General features: G+C 40.4%; 1 protein-coding gene across 2 annotated transcripts in view; it reads left to right on the top strand.

Annotated features, from left to right (window-relative positions):
- Nucleotides 1-5625: 5625 nt before the first annotated feature.
- Nucleotides 5626-22990, top strand: part of PDK1 (pyruvate dehydrogenase kinase 1) — a 42690-nt gene continuing 25325 nt past the window's right edge. The window contains exons 1-8 of one of the 2 annotated variants that reach the window (XM_027557534.1): nucleotides 5626-6004; nucleotides 7771-7912; nucleotides 11239-11310; nucleotides 15761-15945; nucleotides 16247-16342; nucleotides 17331-17408; nucleotides 19132-19208; nucleotides 21025-21123. In XM_027557534.1, the coding sequence (XP_027413335.1) occupies nucleotides 5803-6004; nucleotides 7771-7912; nucleotides 11239-11310; nucleotides 15761-15945; nucleotides 16247-16342; nucleotides 17331-17408; nucleotides 19132-19208; nucleotides 21025-21123 (951 nt within the window). In that variant the 5' untranslated portion in view covers nucleotides 5626-5802. The remainder of the gene's footprint in view (nucleotides 6005-7770; nucleotides 7913-11238; nucleotides 11311-15760; nucleotides 15946-16246; nucleotides 16343-17330; nucleotides 17409-19131; nucleotides 19209-21024; nucleotides 21124-22990) is intronic. The other variant, XM_027557542.1, reaches the window with a different exon arrangement.

Below are 22990 nucleotides of genomic sequence, written 5' to 3'. Positions count from 1 at the left end.
ATCTTTTTTTTTTTTTTTTTAAGTGAACCTTACTGAGGGTTCATGAAGCTCCCTCTTTTGAAACAGCCTTTGCAATCACCACCTCCCCTCTCCCTAAGCTCTGTAAAGTGGGTTCCTCTTCTAGATTCCTGCAAGTCTGTTCTAAAAGCGGTCCCTGGGGATCTCCCTCTCGACTCCAGCAGCTTATCAAATACCTTGTCCAGATAAATATAGGGTTTTCCTTGAAACAAGTCCTGGTAAGCAAGATGGCCTCCATGTCAAGGCACAGGTAATTACTTGAACGACGGTCTTCTTTAAACACAAAAGGCAAATGTAGGTAGAATACAATGCACTGTTCAGAGCACAAGTTTCTAGGGTGTCTGATTCTGATTCACTGTGCTTGAGCTATTTACAATGGTAAATTGTAGGTAATTCTTGCCTTATTCAGTTGCTAAGCTGTATCTGACTCTTTGCTGCAACCTCATGGACTGTAGCATGCCAGGCTCCTCTGTCCTCCACTATCTCTCGGAGTTTGCTCAAACTCATGTCCATTGAGTCAGTGATGCTATCCAACCATCTCATCCTCTGTCACCCCCTCCTCCTCTTGCCCTCAATCTTTCCCAGCATCAGGGTCTTTTCCAATGAGCTGACTCTTCACATCATCAGGTGGCCAAAGTATTGGAGTTTCAGCATCAGTCCTTCCAATGAATATTCAGGGTTGATTTCCTTTAGGATTGACTGGTTTGAGTTCCCTGCTGTCCAAGAGATTCTTAAGAGTCTTCTCCAGCACCACAATTCAAAAGCAATAATATTTTGACACTCAGCCTTCTTTATGGAGAAGGCACTGGTGACCCACTCCAGTACTCTTGCCTGGAAACTCCCATGGATGGAGAAGCCTGGTAGGCTGCAGTCCATGGGATCGCTAAGGGTCGGATATGACTGAGCGACTTCACTTTCACTTTTCACTTTCATGGATTGGAGAAGGAAATGGCAACCCACTCCAGTGTTCTTGCCTGGAGAATCCCAGGGACGGGGGAGCCTGGTGGGCTGCCGACTATGGGGTCACACAGAGTCGGACACGACTGACATGACTTAGCAGCAGCAGCAGCAGCAGCCTTCTTTATGGTTCAACTCTCACACCTGTACATGATTACTGGAAAAACCTATATTCTTGCCTATATCCATGCAAATATGTTCTATCAGTTAGAGGTGGAGGGTTCCTGACTCCTAAGGGGAAAAGCCAGTTTTATAGCCCTTTACAAATTCATTTCTGTAATCCTATGTTTTTTTGCCTTCCCCTTTGAACTGGTTGTAGTATCTTCTCTGAGTCTCTCATTTAATGAATTAAAATTTCAGTGTGTTCATTTTATTTTTTTCACCTTCTGCTGCTGCTGCTAAGTCACTTCAGTCGTGTCCGACTCTGTGTGACCCCAAAGATGGCAGCCCACCAGGCTCCCCTGTCCCTGGGATTCTCCAGGCAAGAACACTGGAGTGGGTTGCCATTTCCTTCTCCAAAGCTTCAATGAGATATAACTGATAAAATCATAAGATATTAAAAGTAGTACACACCGTGATAGAGATGTGTTCATTTTGTAGTTGCATGAAAGTCATGATTTTATCTCTTTTGAAAGTTACCTTTGTAAAGCAGCAGTTAGGGGTCTGGGGCAGGAAATGGTAGCACACTCAAAGGGGAAACTGAAGAGTGTTTTCAGGGACTATTTACAGAGGTGTGGGCAGAACAGAGATGGAGACAGTGAAGCACCCCAATCAACAGGAGAGGGAAACTGGTACCACCTCTAGGGCTCCCTGGGCACAGGAAGGGAGCTATGGCCATACTTAAAAGGGACACAAGTCATGGCCCAGCAGGAAGGAGCAGGAGAATGAATAATCACTTTTCTCTCCTCTTGTCCGCTGAGCCCCATGAAGCCACAGGATAAAGAAGACAGGGTGGCATAGTTCAGCTTGTTTTCTATTGCTTTCTACATGATTTTCAGTCAAATTAATCTGACAATAATCACAAAATCTCAGGGAATTTAGAGAATCCAGCCCAAGTCTGCTATAAAGAATTTTTTAGAGAGCCTTAAATTACAATTATACTTTATATGTACATAGTTAAATAATATAGCCCTTTGGTAAAAATTCATGAAAGATATACCACCCTTTGATCACTTTCTACCTTTGAATACATATCTTATGTATTCATATCACTTCATTCATATCTTATTCATTCATATCGCTTCCTCTAAAATATTTTTACCATAGTCTTAATAACCATCAAGTTAACAGATACCTGAAAAATATCTAACATTCTCTCCAGTTTCTGGATCCTCAGCCTTTGACCAAGAAGTGAAAAGCTGATGCAATTTTGTATCTGTTTTTATATACTCTTTCACTATAAGTTGGGTGGAAGTTTGGTGAATATACTTTGAAGAAAAGAAAACTTGGATTGGTTTCTGAGTGAACGAACCTTGACACAATAAACCCCAAGCTTCTGCCTGGCCTTTGCACTTTCACACAAGTTAATGTTCAGTTGAGCACCTCAACATGCTCGGGTGGAAAGCAGCAGAGTTGCAAAACGAGGCTGAGAAAGCCGATTATACTGTGCATGATAGTGTGAGGAGAATTCAGAGCTCAGGGAGTAATCTGGAAGGAAGGGGAGAAGGAGGAAGGCCACATGACTGGAGGCTGCAGGAGAGCTGCGGAACAGTTGACTATTTTAAGGATGGCTAATGTTCAGTTGTAAATTGTCTTCTACCAAACCTTTGGTAAAGTTGGCTTCATGAAAAATGTGTGTGAGCGGTTCTGATTAAACCTTAATAAGGAAATAATTTTTTTAAAAAACAGCAATAATGGTTTAAAAAAAAAAAAAGACGGAATCTGAGTGTTTAGTATATCCTGGGCATTGTGCTAACAAAGGGCTACACTATCTATTCACAGTCACCCGCAATGAGACAGCCAGTATCCCCCCTTTCTAGGGAAGGAAGCTGATGCTCAGAAAGGTAATTCACTTGAGGTAACATATCCAGTAAATGAAAGAGGATCTGACACCAGAAACCAGGCTGTGTTCATAGCACCACATGGCTTTGCAATCACCCTCCCCAGCCTCCTTAAAAAGCTGTCCTTTCGTCTCTGTCATTGACAAGAACCCCCTCCTCCTCTAAGGTCTCCCATTTCACAGTCAAAGGGCTGTAACCAAAGTTTTTCCACATGTGGGTGAGATCTGTCTCCCTACAGTTTCCATCCCCAAGTCTTCCATCTGCTGTCTGGGTCACTCAGAGCAAACATAATCCTTCCTTTATGGAGCAGGCTGTCTAATATTTGAAGATATGTGTAAAACTTCGACGATGGTGGACTTTACATAATGTGCTTTCAACAAATATTCATAGTATAAATGAAGGAAGGCCACATTTGGAGGGTACAGAGTATGGCTGGTAGGACAGCAAATATATAAAAAAGATTTGATCACTTTCTCTGCTGCTGCTAAGTCACTTCAGTCGTGTCCAACTCTGTGCGACCCCATAGACGGCAGCCCACCAGGCTCCCCTGTCCCTGGGATTCTCCAGGCAAGAACACTGGAGTGGGTTGCCATTTCCTTCTCCAATGCATGAAAGTGAAAAGTGAAAGTGAAGTCGCTCAGTCACGTCCGACTCTTAGTGACCCCATGGACCGCAGCCTACCAGGCTCCTCTGTCCATGGGATTTTCCAGGGAAGAGTACTGGAGTGGGGTGCCATTGTCTTCTCCGACTTTCTCTACCTATCTCATAGTCTTATGTTCATACTGCTTCCTCTAAGAAATTTTGACCAAAATGGTAACAACAACCAGGTTAACAGATATCTGAAAGAACTCTTAGAGGCACCACTTTTGGAAAATATGTTTAAGTGCTGCTTCTACCCCAACCCTCAACTACCTACACCTGTAAAGGTGGTCAGTGTTTTTCTTCGAGCTAAACCTGTGGGACTAATGAAACTGAGGGCAGTCATCAGTTTGATCCCTTAAACTATAACTTTTGCTTAATCAGTAATATCAGTAACTTCACTGATGAAACTTGCCTTAACTGTTCCTGCACACTGCACACCCTTCGTCAGGTAGCTTAGACAATCATAAGACTCCTTTAGCTGTCCTCTAGAGGCAGTACCTCTGATGGGTGGATCACTATAGTAATGGTTTCAAAAGTTGTTTTTCAGGAACATGGAGCTAGTCTTGCCCAGTTCAGATCAGCTGAGACCACCAACCATTCAGCTGGGCCTGCTGAAGTGCTGGATGGAGAACCTCTTGACATCAGAAGGCCAAACACTCCACCCTTAGATGATACCACCCTGCCATTTTCTTCACCTTTTTCTTATCTCCAATCACCTTTCCCCAGGCCTCAGGTCACCCAACTTCTTTGTCCCATAAATATCCCAAGCTTTTTCTCTTAGGGAAGGTGAATTTAAGATTTGGTCTTCCTTCTCCTCTCTTGGCTGCCTCATGACTAATAAACCTTTCCCCTGCAAACCTTGGCATCTCAGAGTGTGGCATGCTGCATGCTGGGCAAATGAATGAAGTTTAGTAACACTGCTACTGCCGCTAAGTCATTTCAGTCGTGTGCGACTCTGTGCGACCCCATGGACTGCAGCCTATCAGGCTCCTCTGCCCGTGGGATTTTCCAGGCAAGAGTACTGGAGTGGGTTGCCATTGCCTTCTCTGTTAGTAACACTAATACACCCTAAAAAGACATTCATCTCATTCTTTACACATACATTTTTATACAATCCAAGATCCGAATATGGAGAATAGAACTGTTCTTCTAGACCAATAACTGCTGTAAATATTTATGTATATACATACACATATATATAAAATCTTAAAATTGTATAATATATAAAATATATATTTTAAATTAAACTACACACCCAAGGAAAAGTAATTTTGTTGGCATCTAAGACATAACAAACCACTGGGATTAGATATATGTAGAAGGAGCAGTGGCGAGAAGGGACAGTGGTGACTTTCACTGTAGACACCCTTTGCAGCTCTGAAAGATTAAATCGAAATTAGAAATTCTCTAGTCTTATATTCACTATTTGGAAACTACAAAGGTTGGAGCAATCAAACTGTGACGCTAAGACAGTTAAACAGAAGGGCAGTCGGAGTTGTGGGAGCCTTTATATACAGTGCTGTCTAGGCCAAGAATGACAGTAGACAAAGCTTCAAGTTGAGCCGTCAATTCTCTTCTCTTGGGACGGGAGTCGTTGCGGTATTATTTAGGGCCACACTCTATAGTGCTCACCATGTGTACTTATGTATCACTGTTTGGCAAGGGTCTGCTCTGAAAATTTTGAGGGTCTCAGTTTGCTCCTCCGTAAAATATGGGCTTGTTTTTTGGAGCGTTTCTGGAACACGCTCTAAGCAAGACACTGTGGTGCCTGGAAGCGGATGTCGATCCTGTGCTAGAGGTTTTCGGCGGAGGACAGGAGACCTGAGGAAGCAGGAAAGTGGGCTTTGTTTCCAAAGGGCTGTGACTGTGCGCGCCACACCAGGAGAGGCTCGTAGCTGCCCGGCCTCCACGCGAAACCCCGCCCTCCCGCTCTTTCGGCCCCGCCCGGGGCGCGGGGGGCGGGACTTTGACTCGGGGGCGGTCCGCACGCGATCCCCGCCTTCTTCTCCTCCCCAGGCCCCGCCCAGCGGCGCGGAGGGCCGGGCTCCGGCAAGGGGGGCGGTGGCCGCGGCAGTGACAGCCGCTCCCCGCCCCCGAGGCCGCCACGTCCCTCACGTACCACCCGGCCGAGCGGCGGAGCGGCGACCTGGCGCCCGGGGCTCCGGCTCCTCCGGCGCGGCTCGACATGAGGCTAGCGCGGCTGCTTCGCGTAGCCACCTCGGCCGGCCCGGGCCCCGGGCTGCGCGCCGCCGGCCCTAGCGTCAGCCGCAGCCTCACCTCGGACTCGGGCTCCGGCCCGGCGCCCGAACGCGGCGTTCCCGGCCAAGTGGACTTCTACGCGCGCTTCTCGCCATCCCCGCTCTCCATGAAGCAGTTCCTGGACTTCGGTGAGTAGGGCCCGGGCTTTGGGCCTTCCTGCGCAACCCTAGCCGGGATCTGCGGCCGCTAACCCGGGCCGGGCCCGGCCCGCGCGGGTACCCTTTCGTCTCCGGCGCGCCCCCTTCCTCAACGTCTCTCCTCCGGCGTTTCGGGCTCCTCCTCCGTCCCTCGCGGACGGATCCCTCTGCTCAGGTGCAGGCGTCCGCGCCCCCGAGAGATAACTGGGAGAGTGTGCCTTTTTCTCGTGTATTGTTGAAAAACAAGCCCGGGCCCAAGCTCTTTTCAGCGCACGTGTGCACCTCCGCGCTCGCAGCCAGGCCCTTTCGGAAGAGGCCAGCCCGAGTGAGAGGCGAGTGTGCTGACACCTCCGGGAGTCGCGTTCAGATTCTGCAGAGTGCTGATAAATGCTTAGTTTTGCATATGATGATTACATAAAAGTGGCGTGCTGATAGGGGAAGCAGGTTCTGACTGGCCCGGTGTTTCATAGAATGTTTTCCTTGCCACTGGCTTAAGAGTTTCCACCAACCGTACAATTCATTTCGTCAACAAGAGTTCGCAGCACGTGTAAAGTGCATGGGTACAGTATGCTGTGGGGTTTGTTTACCGAAGTGACTCTCCACTTTCCTCTTTCTCAAATGAGTGCTTCCTGGTTTTCTCTAGAAAAGATGCAGAGGAATTGCAAAGTCAGGCATTTAACTTTAACTTATCATAGCAGGGCGCTAAGATGAAATGGGAAAACTAGTCAAGTCAAAATTTCAAATAGACAAGAGTTATCTTCTGCATTGTGAGTGCGGTTTGGTCACCAACGGATCACTAGTGGCTTGAAAGATAGCAGCGTAGTTAGCCACTTAATCTTAAACTTGTGGTTTACAGTGTCGATTTTGTTTGGTTCAAAGCTCTTGGTTTTTGTTTTTACCTTAAAATGACTGTAGTGTTATTAAGAGGGTGAATTTGACCTCTTTCCCAACTATGCCATTAAACTTCCACAAGAAAATGTTTTCTTTTAATACGATTATTCCTATTGACAATCTCGTTTTTGCTATGGTTGTCTCTTGCTAAAAGAGCAAATCAGTGAGTTTAAAATGCATCACTGAAATAACATGACTTTTTAGTTTGACTTTAAATGGAACTGCTTGCCAAACGCGATTCTACAGCTGTTCTGCTTAGCATCTTGAGTAGGAGTGGAGGAAGGAGCAGATTGCTTTCCAGGAATCAGACAATTAAATAGAACCTACTGGGGGAGAAGCTTGAAGATGATCGCAGAGCAGGCATTGGCAGCTTTTGCTTTCTGTTGCCGGAAAGACTACTCTTCATTTACTCTTTGCGTATGGCAGTTAGTATAGTGGTTCTACCTGGACTCAGTGAATCTTCTCGTGAACATGTCAGAATTTCCACTGCTTCTTAGACAGGTTTTTCTTATAAACCTAAAGTTAGGAAACAAGTTTTTAAAACGATAGCAACAGGTTATATAGGATAGGCTTTTTACAGGTCCTACGTTAATCAGACTGCACCTTGCTCAGACTTGCCTAGCTTGTCTTAGTTCTAAGATGGGAGATGTGAATAATGGAGACAGGAAAATAACCTCACTGATGCTCTACAGTGTGGTTGGAAGGTGGTTCAGAATGTCGCACAGCCCTAGAGACTGGACTGTCTTGTCCCTTGCTCCTCTTCTTGCCTTGTCGTTATGGTGATGATATCACTTGACAAATAACTCTGTGTTTGTCTCTGCCTTATGGCTTCCACTTACTGCTGTTCACACTGTATTTGGTTTCAGGATCTGTGAATGCTTGTGAAAAGACCTCATTTATGTTTCTACGGCAAGAGTTGCCTGTGAGATTGGCAAATATAATGAAAGAAATAAGTCTTCTTCCAGATAATCTTCTCAGGACACCGTCAGTTCAGTTGGTACAGAGCTGGTAAGATTCACTGTTCTTGTGTTTGCAATTTGAGTAGTGTTGTAGACTTTACCCAGAGTTAAAGCAAGTACTTTTTTACTCTGCAGTGGTGTCTCAAGGTAGTAGCAGCATTCCTCCTCCTTTGTTGGGGTGTATCTGGGCTTCAACCTGAATCCTGGACTGTACTACCTTTTGGTTTTGAAAAAACAATCAAATGCACAGAAATACAGACACTATATTTAAGATTTGTGTTATTAAATCTCCAAGGATGTTATTTTATAATGTAATAAAAATATCTACCATAAGTTGATAGTTACCTTTAATCCCTTCAATAACCTTGCCCAGTAGGCATCCGTTTTACAGATGAAGAAATGGAGGTACCTACAGATTAAGTCCTTTGCCTAAGGCAAAAACATTCATGGTAAAGCTGGGATTCAAACTCAGATTTGTTTGTCAGAGAAGGCAATGGCACCCCACTCCAGTGCATTGGAGAAGGAAATGGCAACCCACTCCAATGTTCTTGCCTGTAGAGTCCCAGGGACAGGAGAGCCTGGTGGGCTGCCGTCTATGGGTCACACAGAGTCGGACACAACTGAAGTGACTTAGCAGCAGCAGCAGCCAGTACTCTTGCCTGGGAAGTCCTATGGACGGAGGAGCCTGGTGGGCTGCAGTCCATGGGGTCGCTAAGAGTCAGACAGGACTGAGCGACTTCACTTTCACTTTTCACTTTCATGCATTGGAGAAGGAAATGGCAACCCACTCCAGTGTTCTTGCCTGGAGAATCCCAGGGACGGCAGAGCCTGGTGGGCTGCCATCAATGGGGTCGCACAGAGTCGGACACGACTGAAGCGACTTAGCAGCAGCTTAGCAGCAACTGCTTTATGTTGAAGTCAGATTAATAAAATGTGTTAAAGGGTATACATTTTTTTATAAACTAAATTTATCTTATTGAAGTATATCTTTATAAGTCACAGAAGTTAAAATATTTATTCTATCATTTAAAAACAGTTAGAAGTTATTAGTGGCAAGCCACTCCAGTACTCTTGCCTAGAAAATCCCATGGATGGGGGAGCCTGGTAGGCTGCAGTACATGGGGTTGCTACAAGTTGGACGCGACTGAGCGACTTCACTTTTACTTTTCACTTTCACACAATGGAGAAGGCAATGGCAACCCACTCCAGTGTTCTTGCCTGGAGAATCCCAGGGACGGCAGAGCCTGGTGGGCTCCCGTCTATGGGGTCGCACAGAGTCGGACACGACTGAAGCGACTTAGCAGCAGCAGCAGCAGAAGTTATTAGAATTGTGTAGAAACTATGATCTCTCTTCTAAAAATGACAGTGGAGCTATTAAGGGTGTGCATGCATGTGTGGCCACCTGTATACAGCCTTTCTTGTTAATGTTATTAAAAGTGTTACTCTGTTAACCACTATATATTTCAAACAAAAGAGTTTGCCAGAGTTCAGTCTTAAATGGAAAGAGTCTTAAATGTTGCAAGGCATTTCCCAATTATGATTTATGGAGATCCTAGCTTTCCTGTTGTAACCAATATAATTATGGGAGAAGCTGATATAATGTCAACTTTTTAAAATAAGTGAAAGAAATATGACTGCTCCATAATTGATAATCCGATACTCTCCAGTCCAAAAATGAAATAGTTAGAAATGTGGTTTAAGTAAGAGACATTTGTTTAGGAACTCTGATGCAGGGAGAACAGATAATTTTCTATGGAGGTTTATTCCTTTTTTAAAAAAAATCATTAAAAGTAGAATATGTTATATTTTTTAAATATCGGTGCCTAACACATTGTAGATGTTGACAATTTGATGCCAAAAACTCTGCCTCTGTTCACTGGTGCTGAATTGAGCCTTGAAGCCAGTTTTAGGTGAAGTAGAAAAGAATAGCTTTATTGCTTTGCCAGGCAAAGGAGGACACAGCAGGATCTTGCCCTGAAAAACTGTGTGTCCCAACCCAGGGATGTTTGGTGAAGAGTTTTATAGCAGTGGTTCAAGGAAGAGGTTGCTGATAATGATCAGGGTACATGCAAGCCTTTAATCTGGCCTCAGGTGGTCTCCTGATGAGCTTCTTGAGATTATCAAACCTTCTGGAATGAAAAACGCTAATATCTTTCCTTTGTTGTGCATGTTAATGCTGTAAAAGAATTCAGAGATGTGTATCTCTTGAGGGGAAACCAGACTGACTCCAGGTTTGCACTGTTGTCTCTTGGCCGCTTCTCCCTTGTCTCTGCATCATCTCTCTTCCCTGATTAGCTCCTGTTTGAACCTGCCCTTTGGACCTCAAGGAAGGTCATGGAAACTGGAATTCTATTCCCTACAAATATGAAATGGGAGACATGGAAAGGCTTCTGTGCCCAGGAGCCCCACAAGGTCCTGCTTGGTTTCAGTATCTTCTGAATAAAAGCATAATTGTTCTTGCCAGTGAAGAGTAAGGGTTAAGTCATGACAGTAGACTCAGAATCACTAGACTTTGGAATGCCTTGGCATGCTGTAGGGCATATTGTTTGTCAGAAACAACTTTCCAAACCAACATGGGGATTTGCAGATTTTTAAAACACTTTCACTGCCCCTGGATGCCTACTAAAATATGGCAGCTGAAGGTCCGGCCAAAGCAGACCCTACACTAAAGAAGGTCATTGAATGATAGGTGTTTTGGCTCTGGCCCTCCACTGCCATTGTGCTCTGCTGCATGACCTTCAGAGAGGATTTGACTTTCCTCATTTTGCTCCTTTACCAGGTGATTTGCTCCATCGTATTTTTAGGTAAATTAAAAATGTGCATTTTCATGACTTTTGTGTTTTCAGTTGTTTAGAAGAACCATGTGTTAGATTGTAGACTTTCAATAAGCATCTGCTGACTGGACCTAACATCTAAAATTAAGGTTTTAAAACAAAGACATTTAAGTTAGATTCTTAGACCAGGGTAAGCTGGCCTCTGCATTTTACTGAGACTAAGACAAGTTAAAGTCATTTGCCCAAGATCACATAATTGTTGGTGACAGACTCAGTTCCCATGACCATCAGTATATTTATACTGTGATGTACAGTGGTAATTTTAAGAAATATAAAAACTACTTTGAGTAGAGAACTTTAAAAAAAGTAGGAAATTCTTAAATCAAATTTAACCTAAGCTTTTAGGAGAAAATGTACCTTCTAATTACTGGCAGGGACTTTGCTTGAATGTGAATGGGTATACAAATCCCACTTCAACCATAATTTGCTAAAAATTAATTAACAGTAAAGAAATGTTTAAAATGCCTCTTGATCATTTTCACAATATTAGACTTTCAAAATGTAAAAGAACAGTCTTACAAGGGGTTGATTTACATTTTAGGTATATCCAGAGTCTTCAAGAGCTTCTTGAGTTTAAGGACAAAAGTGCTGAAGATGCTAAAACTATTTATGAGTAAGTACGGTTGTTTTGCCTTATTTGAACATTATATAAAACATCGTCATATACTCTTTGAACATCATATAAAAATGTAAATGTATTGCTATTGGATCATTTTAGGGAAATTGATTAACTTTTGGTTTTTCACTGCTTTAGAACATATGATGGTATATGTTTCTTGTCACAGTCCATACAGGCCAGCCAGGTAACATAAATTCAGAAATTGGACTGGGCATAAGAAGAACTTCATGTTTCTCTTCACTCTAGTGTAAAGAAAGATGCAGTTCAAATCTGGTGATCTGATGTTGATGTGGTCTCAGGGCCACTTGGATGGTAGGAGACTGGTAAAGACTTGGTAATGAGCACTTGCTTCTAAAGGACAGCCTTTCAGCTCTACTGACCATTGCCGAGCAGAAACACTGCCCAGATCATATGATATGTGTGTGTGTGTTGGGGGGCGGGTATAAGAAAAGCTGCAAGTCTAGTTATTTTTGTTTTTTAAGTTAGATTTCCTAATTTTGAAAGATTGGAAACTAAACCTTCAACAAACACTGAAGGCCTGCAAGACAGAAACTTGTCTCTAGTTTATGAACTGTGGTCTGCGAGACAATGTAAGTAATGTGACCTATTAATAATCAACATACCAGGACTAATAAACCTCGTAATCCCCTAAGGCAAGTTACCTGCTTATTCCAGTGAATGTTACTCAGAACTTAAAGACTGTTTCTGTTGTTGTCCTCCAAGTCCATTACACATTTTTTTTTTACTGTCTTTAAAGGTGGTAGCAACATTTCACTTTTTAAACATGATTTTGGTTTGAAAATAACACCAAGAATTTGCGTAGGTATGCAGCAAAATTTACACAGATGATGTCACTTACTCTTTAAAATGACTCTACTGAAATAATACTATCTGTGCAAAAAGAGATGCTATCTGTGGACAAAAAGTCTTAAAATAGCATTAGGCTCACATGGACAGCAAATGGATTTAGACCCATCCAGTCTAACTTAAAAGTAAACCTTATGCTGAAAAACCTTCGGAAAATAGTCATTCAGACCTGAATTTTAAAAAAATATCGTGAGCAGCCAGGCAAAATAATACTACTTTGGTTTTGACAAAAAAAGAGAGATGTGAAATAAATGATTAAGAAGTAACTAGAAATGATGAATTGTTTTCAAGGAGGTTGTTGTTTGTATTTTGGATTAACAGTTTGGTTTTGAAACTAATCATAAACTAGGAATTCCAAAAATATTTTGAGCAATGAGAGCATCATTGGAATAGGTTAATAGTAGTCAAGATGATGTCTCTGAAGACTTTGAATGAGGAAGCAGTCATTTGGAAGTGTGAGTTCTGATGGCTGTATTACAAGGTAGATTTTGTTACTTCACAACTAAGACTTCTTTCCTCTTTTATTTACTTCTTTAAATTAGCCATGCAGTTCAGTGCACTTTAGTCACTGGGTTGTGTCCGACTCTTTGTGACTCCATGGACTGCAGCACACCAGGCTTCTCTGTTTATCACCAACTCCCAGAGCTTGCTCAAACTCATGTCCCTTGAGTCAGTGATGCCATCCAACCATCTTATCCTCTGTCATCCCCTTCTCTTCCTGTCTTCAGTCTTTCCCAGCATCAGGGTCTTTTCCAGTGAGTTATTTCTTTGCATCAGGTGGCCAAAGTATTGGAGCTTCAGCTTTAGCATCAGTCCTTCCAAAGAATAGTCAGGACTGATTTCCTTTAGGATGGACTGGCCAGATATCCTTGCAGTCCAAGAGACTCTCTCAAGAGTCTTCTCCAACACCACAGTTCAAAAGCATCAGTTCTTCAGCGCTCAGCTTTCTTTATGGTCCAGGTCTCACATCCATACATGACTACTGGAAAAACCATAGTTTTGACTAGACGGATGTCTGTTGGCAAAGCCATGCAGTAGTGTCTTCAAATGACAGAAATAGAAAAGCTGGATGGCTTGAAGATTTTTCTGTGAACACACATTCACCTTTTTTTCTCCCATTTTTTTAAACTCATAGAATGGAATTAGAATTCCTTTCTACTTTTCTTAGTGGCCCTTTCTCTCTTGAACCTGGGAAATGGTTCCAAAACACACAGCCTTTATTGGCTCATTCATCTTCATTCCTTACAGAGCATGTGTTCTCTAGAAGCAAGTGCTCTGTCTTCTCTTATGCTGGCTGTGCCTGGATCCCATCCTCATAGCAGGTGTTGAAATAATCTTAGTTGATGATAGTTAAAGAAAACCCTTCACATTTGTAGGATTGTGTTTTGTGGCAGCCTTACTTTTAGGAGTTCCAAGAAAATAATTACATTTTACAAGTTTTTTTTTTGTTTTGGAGTTTCTTAACATCCCCATGGAAAAGAAATGCAAAAAAGCAAAATGACTGTCTGAGGAGGCCTTACAAATAGCTGTGAAAAGAAGAGAAGCGAAAAGCAAAGGAGAAAAAGAAAGATATAAGCATCGGAATGCACAGTTCCAAAAAATAGCAAGGAGAGATAAGAAAGCCTTCCTCAGAGATCAATGCAAAGAAATAGAGGAAAACAACAGAATGGGAAAGACTAGAGATCTTTTCAAGAAAATTAGAGATACTGAGGGAACATTTCATGCAAAGATGGGCTCGATAAAAGACAGAAATGGTATGGACCTAACAGAAGCAGAAGATATTAAGAAGAGGTGGCAAGAATACACAGAAGAACTGTACAAAAAAGATCTTCATGACCCAGATAATCACGATGGTGTGATCACTGACCTAGAGCCAGACATCCTGGAATGTGAAGTCAAGTGGGCCTTTGAAAGCATCACTACGAACAAAGCTAGTGGAGGTGATGGAATTCCAGTTGAGCTATTTCCAATCCTGAAAGATGATGCTATGAAAGTGCATACTCAATATGCCAGCAAATTTGGAAAACTCAGCAGTGACCACAGGACTGGGAAAGGTCAGTTTTCATTTCAATCCCAAAGAAAGGCAATGCCAAAGAATGCTCAAACTACCACACAATTGCACTCATCTCACATGCTAGTAAAGTAATGCTCAAAATTCTCCAGGCCAGGCTTCAGCAATATGTGAACCGTGAACTTCCAGATGTTCAAGCTGGTTTTAGAAAAGGCAGAGGAACCAGAGATCAAATTGCCAATATCTGCTGGATCATAGAAAAAGCAAGAGAGTTCCAGAAAAACATCTATTTCTGCTTTATTGACTATGCCAAAGCCTTTGACTGTGTGGATCACAATAAACTATGGAAAATTCTGAAAGAAATGGGAATACCAGACCACCTGACCTGCCTCTTGAGAAACCTATATGCAGATCAGGAAGCAACAGTTAGAACTGGACATGGAACAACAGATTGGTTCCAAATAGGAAAAGGAGTTTGTCAAGGCTGTATATTGTCACCCTGCTTATTTAACTTCTATGCAGAGTACATCATGAGAAACGCTGGACTGGAGGAAGCACAAGCTGGAATCAAGATTGCCTGGAGAAATATCAATAACCTCAGATATGCAGATGACACCACCCTTATGGCAGAAAATGAAGAGGAACTCAAAAGCCTCTTGATGAAAGTGAAAGAGGAGAGTGGAAAAAGTTGGCTTAAAGCTCAACATTCAGAAAACGAAGATCATGGCATCTGGTCCCATCACTTCATGGGAAATAGATGGGGAAACAGTGGAAACAGTGTCAGACTTTATTTTCTTGGGCTCCAAAATCACTGTAGATGGTGACTGCAGCCATGAAATGAAAAGACGCTTACTCCTTGGAAGGAAAGTTACAACCAACCTAGATAGCATATTCAAAAGCAGAGATATTACTTTGCCAACAAAGGTCTGTCTGGTCAAGGCTATGGTTTTTCCTGTGGTCATGTATGGATGTGAGAGTTGGACTGTGAAGAAAGCTGAGTGCCGAAGAATTGATGCTTTTGAACTGTGGTGTTGGAGAAGACTCTTGAGAGTCCCTTGGACTGCAAGGAGATCCAACCAGTCCATCCTCAAGGAGATCAGTCCCGGGTGTTCATTGGAAGGACTGATGCTGAAGCTGAAACTCCAGTACTTTGGCCACCTCATGCGAAGAGTTGATTCATTGGAAAAGACCCTGATGCTGGGAGGGATTGGGGGCAGGAGAAGGGGACGACAGAGGATGAGATGGCTGGATGGCATCACCGACTCGATAGACATGAATTTTCGTGAGCTCTGGGAGTTGGTGATGGACAGGGAGGCCTGGCGTGCTGTAATTCACGGGGTCACAAAGAGTCGGACACGACTGAGCAACTGAACTGAACTAACATCTCTATAGAGATGGTATATTTTATTATCTGAAATATACTTAAATAAGTGTAAGAAAACATGCCTTGATGCTTCTTTTACTGAATTAGGCATTTCTTGTCTAGTATAATTGGCTAAATTTAGATTTTAGTATCACATTCACTTGCCAAAATATTTGGCTGTTTTGACAGACAGGTTTGTTTAGCTTTACAGACACTGTGATACGGATCAGGAACCGACACAATGACGTGATACCCACAATGGCTGAAGGTGTGGTTGAATACAAGGAGAGCTTCGGGGTGGATCCTGTCACCAGCCAGAATGTTCAGTATTTTTTGGATCGTTTCTACATGAGTCGAATTTCAATTAGAATGTTACTTAATCAGCACTGTAAGTGTCTGGAAGTCAAGAGAAGAAGCTAAATAATCTGTGTTGGTACATTTTACATTTATTTAGAAAACTTCCTTTTAGGGAGAATATTTACTTTTACTTTTTTTTTGTATTAAGGAAAGCAAATAGACTGCCATTGAAAGGAGGTTTTTAAATTTATGTTTAACGTTATGTAGAATGTTTATGTTTTAAGGAAAATACTTGTTCTACTGTTTGATACCAATTAGAGAAACAGTATTCAAATCCAGACAGCGGCATTATGTATTTTAGCGTATTTTATTTGTTTTTTAATTTTTTATAGCTTTATTATTTGGTGGAAAAGGCAAAGGAAGCCTATCTCATCGGAAACATGTCGGAAGTATAAATCCCAACTGCAGTGTGGTTGAAGTTATTAAAGGTAAATGCGTTTCTCCTTTCAGGAAGAATGCCAATTCAGAACTGTTGAGTGCTATTAAAACAGTTATTTGAATCATGAGATAAAATGATATAACCCATGCATAGGTTTGAAAATGCCTTTATAATGCTAATTGTGCACTATGTATAGGATGAATGTTTTGTTGATGCCGTGCTTTATTAGGCAAAAGGTGAAGATATTATAAGAGTATCTATTTGACTTCAAAATATTTCCTTATTCCCTCCTTTCTAATAATTCATAATAGTTTGGCTTGTATCTTGCCACAGCTTTTTCTGTTTGAACCATATATGCTTGTGCACGCACATAATTGTTGGTCTTACATTGCTGTTTTTGGAACATGGGGTAGTTTGTGTATGTTTTTCTATAAATTTACAAACATCGTGCCATGTGTAGTACACGTGGGTATACACCAGGTCTTTGAATGACTGTTAGGGATGTATCAGACTGTATTAATCCGTACTCCTATTGATGCATATTTCTGTTGTTTCTATCACCAACAATATTGCAGTAGACATCCTTATATATGTGCTGACTTTTGCTAGTATTTTAGAAGGCAGGGTTTCTAGAATTAAAAATATTTTAAATGTATTTAAAATTTTATAACTCCAAAAATGTATCAAACAATGAATGAAAGTGAGTATTCCCTAAACCCTTACCAACTCTAAATTTTATTTACATGTATTGTAAATATTTTCTTCAATCTCCTGGTTTTCTTTTTACTTTGTTTATGGTTTCTTTTTCCATACAGATATTTGAAAATTTTTTGGTAATCATATCTGTCACTTTTTGCTTTATACGGCCTTAGGCTTTGTCATGTCATACTTGAAAAAGACCGTTCCCAAACTAAGATTATTAAAGTATATTTTTTTCTGTAGAAAGCTTTAAAATTTCATTTGTCTATATATTATTGCCATCTTCATGAAGCAGAAGTAAATTTATTTAATGACTTTTTTGTTTTGATTCACACTAGATGGCTATGAAAATGCTAGGCGTCTGTGTGATTTGTATTATATTAACTCTCCCGAACTAGAACTTGAAGAACTAAATGGTAAGCCTGATGCCTTTTCCTAAATGATTAGTGTTATGATTACCTGAGAAGGAATGATAAGTTAGATTTGTTTTAATATAAAACAACTTGTTTATTGGATATGAAAGCTGAGGGAGAGAAATCATGTTAAAAATATTTGTATTTATGTGTTTGTACGTATATATGTATATTTTTTAATTTAGTTGGATTTTTTCTGAAAGACATTTTGCCTTTTTCTTTCCCATTTTCATTATTTTAATTGATAATATTGATTCTTTGCATATTTTTTATTTCCTGGTTAGTCACAGAAAAAAGTGATCCTCCTCTGGTGGCTCAGATGGTAAAGAATCTGCCTGCAATGCAGGAGACCTGGGTTTGATCCCTGGGTCGGGAAGACCCCTTGGAGAAGGGAATGGCTTACCCACTCCAGTAGTCTTGCCTGGAGAATTCCATGGACAGAGGAGCCTGAGCCTGGTGGGCTACAGTCCATGGGGTCGCAAAGAGTCAGACACGACTGAGCGACTAATGCTTTCAAGAAAATTACATCTGACTTTTATATGTACTTCATGGGGTCGCGAAGAGTCGGACACGACTGAGCGACTGAACTGAACTGAACTGAATGTAAGGTTTACCCTTTAAGATTTCTACTTCCTGAGTTTCAAACCAATTTTTTATTGTCGAGGAAGTAAAGACTGGAGATGTGAAAGAAGAAAGAAAGATGTCCATCTGTTGGAGACTCTGATTATCTCTGATGGTCTTCTTTTGGACACAAAAGGTTTAGATGCCTCGGAAGGAGATTGATGAGTCTCTCTCTGTCTTCCCTGGAGGTAGGGTAGTTTGACAGAGGGAGACATTACCTCAGTTAGAATGACTCTGTAAGAAGCATAAAATTAAATAGGCTTCTGCTGAGTTGTATTCTGGACCTTAGAGTGGGAGGGCAGTGGAAGAAGTTGCCCCATTGAAAATAAAGTTGCCTGGTTTTTCTAAAGCCATAATAGTACATTCAGTGAATAAGAACCACAAGGCACAAGTGACAGTTTGGGAACCTGAACTGCTGTGGGCAGTTTCCAGATGTACCATCTGTGTTTCCCAGAGCCAGTTTATTCATTGGAGAGTCCAGCTTATTGGCTGAATGAGAATTCTGAGGTATGGCGACTCTTACTCCTTTACTGAAAGTTCTGGTTTGCTTATTATCTGTTCTCTACCCCCAGCTAGGCTCCTCTTACATGTTTGAATGTAGAATTAGTGGCCCTTGATAAGTCAATGCTAGCTCAAAGTTTTTATTTGAATCTATATGCACAGAAATGCCCAAAATAAAACAAAGCATCCCACCTGGGTGAAACAATTAAAAAATGGCTTTTTAAAGAAAGAATGTATTTATGTGAGTTGGACCATGGAATTTAAAGACTTTAACACTTCTTTTTGGAAGGAAAAAATTCTGACCGTAAGACTGAGTGTCTTAAACAGACTCAACCATCATAGACAAGAATGGGAAGATGGGTTGGTAGATGGTTATGCAGGATTGCAAGAGTGACTGCAGGACTCATGTTGTCACAGGCAGGTATAAATTGTGTGAGCCTGGCATTCAAACACAGATACAGTAAAAAACTGGTGTAGCCCTTCTCCCCCCAGTAGTACTATCCTCCATAGTAAATGTTTTCTTTTCAGCACTACACAATATATTCTTTAAAATGCTTTAAGCACATCTCTCTGTACTTTCATATTTTTCTCTTCTGCTCTGTAGCAAAATCACCAGGACAGCCAATACAAGTGGTTTATGTACCATCCCACCTCTATCACATGGTGTTTGAACTTTTCAAGGTTTGTAACATAGTATTACATCACCTTTATCAGTCCTTTCCTAAGGTTAGGAATCTGCTTTGAAAGTTTAAATACTCTACCAGGTTTTCCTCAGTTTCATTAAAAGATGCCCTTTGGTGTTTCATGGCACATCAGTGCAGATAAGCTGTTGGTCAACACTGATGCCCTCAGTGTAGTGGTAAGCTCAGACCTGGGGCTCAGAAAGACCTGGATTTGAATTCCAGTTCTGCCACCTAAGATGTGTGTGACCTTGTGCAAGTCTCTCAACCCCAAGCCTCAGTTTCCTCCTCTGTCAAACAAGGATATTATTATTATCCAGGTTGTTACGAAGATTGAGAATAATATCCTAAATGTCTTATACAATGGCAGCACGTTATACGTGTTTGATACAATTTTATTTGTATTTTTATAAAGCAAAATGTTTAGAAGAATGATTCTCCACCCCTAAAGGACCACAGTCCCACTGTCATACACATTGTTGTATGCATTTTTTTGGAGAAAGTCACTTACATTGACTTATGTGACTTCTGCTGTTATATTTGCTCTTTACAACAAAATTTGAAAACTAAATACAATTGTGCTCGTAATGTTGAGAGTACATTTTTTTCTCAGCACCATACCAAAGACAGTTGCTGGTAGACAGGAAAGTGTGTGATGAGGAGTATGGGTCCATGGGGCTGAAAATATTACCCCACATCAAGCCTGTAGTCTCTCTCAGTGTGGTTACCATGTCTTCAGCCAGGAGCAGGTGGAAGAGAGATGAGGTGGCTTTCAGCCTGATCATGAAAAAAGAAAAATACACTGAAACATAGAAAAACTGGCTGACTGTCTTAGAATAACAAAGATTGAAAAATGTTCTTGGTTCTAAGACAGCAAGAATGTATCTAATATTTTACAAAAATCTTTCTACCAAAGTGGTTAAATGAATAAATGATTTGCACTTAAAGGATTAAAAGTAATTTTTTCCTTGAAATTTCAGTCACCTAAAGATCTCATTCCCTATGATGCTTAATAAAAGAAACATTACCATATTATGTAACAGACTTTATATCATATCAGTAATAATGGCTTCCATCTGAAACCTGATCTTAAATGGCCTTCGGTAGAGATGACAGAATCTCTTCCTCGGGAGACTCTGTCCTGATTGGTGTTCCAGGGCTACACACTCCAAGTGCAGTCCAGCCTTTTGCCTTTTAAACTGTATCTAGTCTTGGCAGTTCCTGCTTCAACGCTACATGTCGTGTTATTGCTTAGTGCTTATGCTCTGTTGACATCGTGTACCCTGTGTCCTTTAGAAATTGGTCAAAACTGTTTTACTGTGTAAATAAATATTCTGGTTTCCAATTAGTAGAAATTAGATTTATTTCTACATCATAATAAGACTTGCTATTAGTACTAAATGAAAAAATCGCTTTTTCTTAATTTATGCAATTATGACAGCAGTTTATGACAATTAAAATGGTTCTTTAAAATAGAGATGAGACTGTTTTCAAAAATAAGATTTGCCCATTGTCTCCCAAATTATAAAAATATTTGGGTAGAATTTTCTGCTTTCATATAAAGCTGGTTAAAAATGTTGAGATTCTGATTTTAGAAAATATTCAGAATTTAGTTGGGATTTTTACCTACCAAGTCCTCCAAAACTGACTTATTTTTTAGAAGTAGTTCTTTAAATTTAGTTATGAATTACAATTCTTAGGCATGTTTTCATTAAAATTTTTAAAAATATCAAGGAGTGCATATATACTTGAAAATTGTACTTAATTTCTCTCCTTCTTTAAAGTTGTATCTTTAACATAACCCTTATGTATTTCAGAATGCAATGAGAGCAACGATGGAGCATCATGCTGACAAAGGTGTTTATCCGCCTATTCAGGTCCATGTCACACTGGGTAAAGAGGATTTGACTGTGAAGGTAAGTGCTGTTTTTTTAAATTTTTAAAAACTAATGTACAGACATGTACATGTTTTCCAGAAGACATAATTTATTCTTAGAAAGAAAGAAATCCTGTTCCTTCTAGATAATAAGCACATCGTTTCATTTATCTGGCAGGTTATGAAATTTTCCCGTGAATCTGTTTCTGTTCTGACCCTTCATCCAGATGATTCAGGTTAAAGTAAACCCTGGAGACAGACAGTTTTGTAGAATCATGTCTGTCTAGTTTGATATCTACTTTGATAAGTAAAATCTAAAATATTTGGGTATTTACAGTATTATGTAGATAGTACATAATTTCTCCTTTTTAAACCATGTTTTAAAATCTGCTTTTAAGTGTTTCATTTGATTTTCCTAACAGCTCTTCAGTAAGGGGCAAAGGTAATTTTATTCTCAATTTTACAGAAACTAGACACAGTCATTAGCTCATTATTAAATAGCCAATAAATGACACAGGACAGGATGTCAGTCCTTTGACCCCTGTTAAGTTTCTGAGTCGTCCAACTCTTTGTGATGCCATGGACTCCTGCACGCCAGGCTCCTTTATCCTCCATAATCTCCCTGAGTTTGTTCAAATTCATGTTCATTGACTCTAGTCCCAAGCCTTTTCTACTACATTTTTCTTAGATAGCTCAGTTTCTTAGAGTATGATGATGTTTCTCTTTTTTAAATAATCATTTAAAATTTTGTATTGAATTAATAAATGCAGAGAGATGAAAATGAAATATGTCAGTTCCTTGCCACTTGTAGGTCACTACTCAGAGACAGTCTTTTTGTTATTTCTTTTCATATTGCTGTAGTTGAAAGACATTGTCTAATATTGCTGTTTATGAAATTAAAATTTTTTTAACAGCAAATATTGGCTTTTGGTTATGGTAGCTTAGGAGTTAGCTCTCTTAGAGCATCTCCCCTCTGAGTTGCCTAGCCTCAGTTGCCATTTTCCCAGTATTTAAGTCCATACGTGGAATTCCAGACTAGAAATAATCATCTTTCAGAGACTTTGAAGATATCTAGTGCTTTTTTTTAAATACACAATTCAGTGGTTTTTAGTGTGTTCACAAGGTTGTGTAACCATACCACTGTTTAATTTCAGAACATTTTTCTCAATCCCAAGAAAAAAACTAGTGCTCTTTAACAGTCACTCCTCATTACTCCCTCTCCCCACCCTTTGGCAACCACTAATCCACTTTCTTTGTATGGACTTCCCTATTTTGGACACTTCATAAAAATTCAGTCATACAATATGTAGTCTTTTGTGACTGACTTCTTTCACTCAATATAATGTTATAGCATGTAGCCATTCATTTTTTGTTGTTGTTGTTATTATAAATAATGCTGCCATTTGTGTATAAGTGAACATTGGTTTTCGGGTCTCTTATGTATATACCTAAAAGCTGAATTGTCTATAGGTAACTCTGTTTAACTTCTGAGGAATACCAAACTTATTTTAAAAGTGACTGTACCATTTTACATTTCCATCAGTAATGAGTGAAGGTAGCAATATTTCCACATCCTTACCAACATTTGTTATTGTCAGTCTTTTTGATTATAGCCATTCTATTAGATGATAGCCATTCTAATATTTCATGGTATTTTTTTTTAAGTGTCAATTAAGATCCTTTGCTCAGTTTTTAAGTAGGTTGTCTTTTTATTGTTGAATTGTAAGAGTTTTCTCCATTTGTTTATTTTCTATTCTTGATACTAGTCCCTGATGAGATATATGATTTGCCAGTGTTCTCCCATTCTGTGGCTTACCTTTTCACTTTCTTGAGTGTTCTTTGAAACACAAAGATTTTAATTTTGAAGAATTTTAATTATTCTGTTTTTTTTCATTTATTGCTTGTGC

This window comes from Bos indicus x Bos taurus, chromosome 2 (assembly GCF_003369695.1).
Source record: "Bos indicus x Bos taurus breed Angus x Brahman F1 hybrid chromosome 2, Bos_hybrid_MaternalHap_v2.0, whole genome shotgun sequence".
NCBI lineage: Eukaryota > Metazoa > Chordata > Mammalia > Artiodactyla > Bovidae > Bos > Bos indicus x Bos taurus.
The sequence above is the reverse complement of the archived record's forward strand: the minus strand, read 5'-3'. Positions and strand labels throughout refer to the sequence as shown.